Source organism: Palaemon carinicauda, chromosome 19 (genome assembly GCF_036898095.1).
Source record: "Palaemon carinicauda isolate YSFRI2023 chromosome 19, ASM3689809v2, whole genome shotgun sequence".
Taxonomy (NCBI): domain Eukaryota; kingdom Metazoa; phylum Arthropoda; class Malacostraca; order Decapoda; family Palaemonidae; genus Palaemon; species Palaemon carinicauda.
Window position 1 is genome coordinate 26,238,758 of NC_090743.1, and position 4,287 is coordinate 26,243,044.

Below are 4,287 nucleotides of genomic sequence, written 5' to 3' on the forward strand. Positions count from 1 at the left end.
TTTCCACCTTCTGTAAAGGGATAAGAGTCTAGTGATAAAAAAGAAAAAGGAAATTTTTATTTAAAGATATTTATAGTATATGCATGTTTTATATCGCCTGGTGGTTGTTAGGTAAACATTTAACCAACCAAACAATCATCATCATCATCATCATCACTACTACTACCATTACTACTACTACTAGCTTAGCTACAACCCTGTTTGGAAAAGCTAAAGGCTATAAGGCCAAAAGCTCCAACAGGTAATATTAGCCCTGTGAGAAGAAGAAGTATGGAAATCAATAAACTAGAAGAGAAGTAATGAACAATTAAAATTAAATATTTTAAGAACAGTAACATTGAAATAGAGCTTTCGTATATAAACTATAAAAAGAAACTTACTTTATGTCACCCTGTTCAAAAAAGAAAAAGAAAAACGGTGCAAGTTTGAACTTTTGAAGTTCCATTAAGTTAACCATTTTCTCTCTCTTCCTTTCAGCCGAGACGCACATCTCCGAGTACCCAGGAGGCTACAGCATCAACTACGGAACAACACTCCTGATGAAGTGTGTCGCCCTAGGCGACCCCATACCCGAGATCGAGTGGTCTAGAGATGGAGAACCGGTAAGTAGATCGTTTAGAAGTTTACGAAGAGTTGTTAATATTTTTTTTTATTTTTTAACGAAGAAAACAATTATTAAGTAATAGGAAAAAGTTTATTCAGTGAAAATAATATTGGAAGAATAAAAAATATACGATATGGAAAAAAAAAAAAAAACATATGAACGCTAGAGGCGCTGTTATAAAATAAAAAGCGTCAACCCCGGATCTAAAGCTTATAGATGTAATGGGTGCTCGCAACTCAAGAAAATTATGTAATTCCATGTTAACTCGCCATGCTCATTTATATTGATTTGTGGAGTTTCTCTTATCATTTGATTCCATTACTTGCATTGTTGTTATATATATATATATATATATATATATATATATATATATATATATATATATATATATATAGCCTATATATATATATATATATATATATATATATATATATATATATATATATATAGCCTATATATATATATATATATATATATATATATATATATATATATATATATATATATATGTATGTATGTATATATATATATATAATCTATATATGTTTCTTTCTCTGTATCGTTATTTTAAATATCTTCTGTTTGTTTCTTTAATATCTCCTTTCCACATTCTATTCTGTGGAAGCTTATGTAGTTAATTTACATAAGTGTTTGAATATAATAACATTGTTTTTCAATTACTTGCGAGATGGAATGTTTGAGTTGGTGTTATTGGACCAAGTTCCATTGCGGAGTGTTCTAATAGTTTTATGTTAATCATGTATATAAATTCAATCAATCTCTTGCTTAAAACTGGTAAGGTTTTGCAAAGTAGTAGTTGATACCGAATTGTCCATAGACTGAATCTCCTTTTATGACGTGTATTTAGATGCTATTGGAATATACAAGACTTGGCGTCTTTTGATAATGGGAGTTGAATTTTGTGTTATTAAATTATAATTGATTATGGTGGTTAGTTGTTTATCGGTTAAAATTTTACATACTAGAAATTCCCAAACAGTCTACGTTGATTTTGATAAATTAATATCGCCTAAATCAGGATATAGCTGTTTCGAACTTGAGTTATGATACAAATTCCAGTTGAAAATAGATTTAACCTCATATTTCACGAAGATATAAACTAGGAAAGATTTATATGATTTTAATATCATATTTCCTTACAAATTGTCGCATTTGCCTAGCGGTGTTCAGTTAACTGATATTAACTTTGATCTTTCATAAATCGTAGCCTGTGACATTTTAACAGTACTGGAATAGTGAGCATCATACCATCATTGATTACCGTTAAGTTAAACTAACAATGGTTTATATTTTTTTAAATAGCGTGTTAAGTTTCATTTTATTATTTTTGTAACGTGCATCTACTCGTACTTATTGGTGAGGAAATGTGAAGGAATATTACTCGAGTATGGATTAAATTTTCTCTTAGTTACTTTGTTTATATTATTTTATTTGTATTAATTAAATGGCTGGCTTTGAGAAGTTATTACATACTTTGTGTGTACGGTTTTTTTTTTTTTTTTGGGGGGGGGGCTATTATATGAGATTAGACAATTTTATAACAACTTTTTTCATATCAAACGATTTTACGCAGCGTTGCTAAATTTAACAACAGAGATCGTAGGATGAGTTATGCAGCGGTAACACTGAAAAAAAACGTTAAAAACGACGAAAAGCACTGGAAAAAACGTTAATTAAGATGAAAAACACTGAAAAAAAAAACGTTAAAAACGTCGAAAAACATCGAAATAACTAAAAAAAAAAATTAAGTAAAATGCTGAAAAAACGTTTAAAACGACGAAAACACCGAAAACGTTAAAAACGACGAAAACACCGAAAACGTTAAAAACGACAAAAAACGTTAAAAACGACGAAACGCACTGAAGAAACGTTGAAAAAACGAAGTAAAACACTGATAAATGTTAAAAAAGACGAAAATCTCTGATAAACGTTAAGAAAAGAATCGAAAATCACTGAAAAAGCGTAAATAGTGAAGAAAAGCACTGAAAAAAAACGTTAAAAATGACGAGAAACACTGAAAAACATTTAACAAAGACGAAAATCGCTAACAAGAAAAAAAAAAACGTTGAAAACGACGAAAACATCGGAAAAAACATTATAAACGACGAAAAACACTGAAAAAACGTTGAAAAACACTATAAAACATTAAAAACGACGAAAAATACCGAAAAACGCCGGAAACCCCCCCCCCCCCCCCGGTTTTTAACGCCTTTGCAATATATTACCAAGATTGTTTTGATCTATATTCTTTTAGGGTAAAGCAAGGTCTTTAGTATTTTATGTTATTAAGCAAGATAATCATTGCATTAGGGTTCATCACAAAAGATAAGTAGTTGCATGTCATTCTTTTTTTTATTTGCTCCTCTTAAATCTCATTTCCCATAACTCAAAACTTTTATTAATTTCTGTCATAGCCAGGCGATTGGCTCTTTTTCTGCCCAGCTCGGTTAGATTATGTTACGGCTTGAATTTCGCTCGATAATTCTTCCATTTTTTCCAGTCATCATGATCCATTAGCTGATGAAGACTGCTTATTGCATGCAATGTTGCATGAAGTAAGGAGAGAACGAAGACAAATTGTTTAACTTCGATAATTAGCGGTTAAGTATAATGAACGCTGAATGTTTGCTCTTTACCAAAGGCTTCCTCTTTCGACCCCCTATGACTCCAACGTGTTGCTTTTGACCTTATTTTGCCTGATGAAAGTTGTGAATGTTGCTTTTATATATTGGCTCAATGCAGAAAAAATAGATAACATATCCTTTTAAAAGTTAGATATCTTCAGAATGTAAGACGTGCATTGTGCTTTTTAAGAGTCTTGGGCCTAAACTCTTGTATAATTTCCTCGCCGATGTAGTGCCCTGCGAAGTATTTGGCTAAGGTAAATTTCTCTTTGCTTAGTCCTCTTTGGAATCTGCAAATAGGCTATCTTGAATTCAATTTGTAAATAGAATTTTTTAAGTTCTACCTTTATACATATTTGATACTAACATTGATGGCTTACAAGTGGAAAACGATGTCCTATGTAGTATAGTCTTGCATTTTTGCTATAAAAAGGCCGCCGGTATTGGCATCCAAAATCATTTATCCTAGTCTTAAAGGTAAAATAAAAATGAAGTAGCAAAGAAGAGTAAAAGCTCTTATTTCCTCCCCCCTCCCCCCCCAAAAAAAAAACATAAACTCTATACAATGAGGAAAAAAAGACCGATCTGTACTTATGTCGTTAACAATGAAGATAATTCAAGGGTGCAGTAGCCGAGGGAACCGTGTATTTATGCGAGTCTATTGAACGTTTTCACCAGATTTAAACTTTATAATGATTAGTTTTTTAATTTCTTAATATTTTTTTTTTCGATAGGCTCTCCGCTGTAAGCCTTGAAATTCGAATTGAAATGAATATATTTCTTTTCCATAGTTAGATACATATTTTATTGTATTTTTTAATTATCTTCGAAACAAGTGTAAGGAAGAAATACAGAAAATAATTTACATATAAACATTCTAAGGATCATGAACAAATTGTATTTTAAAATTTATCTTTAATTTTTTCAAGAGCCGCAGAGAAAAGTTTGTCTTTATTTAAATAAATTATAAACTTGTGGGGTTACCACATTAGATTTAACATCCTTAATCGAATAACTGGGTACATCTCCCCTGCGTAT

The 4,287-nt window shown here is 30.7% G+C and overlaps 1 protein-coding gene across 2 annotated transcripts in view; it reads left to right on the forward strand.

Annotated features, from left to right (window-relative positions):
• The first annotated feature begins 477 nt into the window (after positions 1-477).
• Positions 478-4,287, forward strand: part of LOC137658532 (tyrosine-protein kinase transmembrane receptor Ror2-like) — a 59,242-nt gene continuing 55,432 nt past the window's right edge. The window contains exon 1 of one of the 2 annotated variants that reach the window (XM_068393333.1): positions 478-602. In XM_068393333.1, the coding sequence (XP_068249434.1) occupies positions 540-602 (63 nt within the window). In that variant the 5' untranslated portion in view covers positions 478-539. The remainder of the gene's footprint in view (positions 603-4,287) is intronic. The other variant, XM_068393332.1, reaches the window with a different exon arrangement.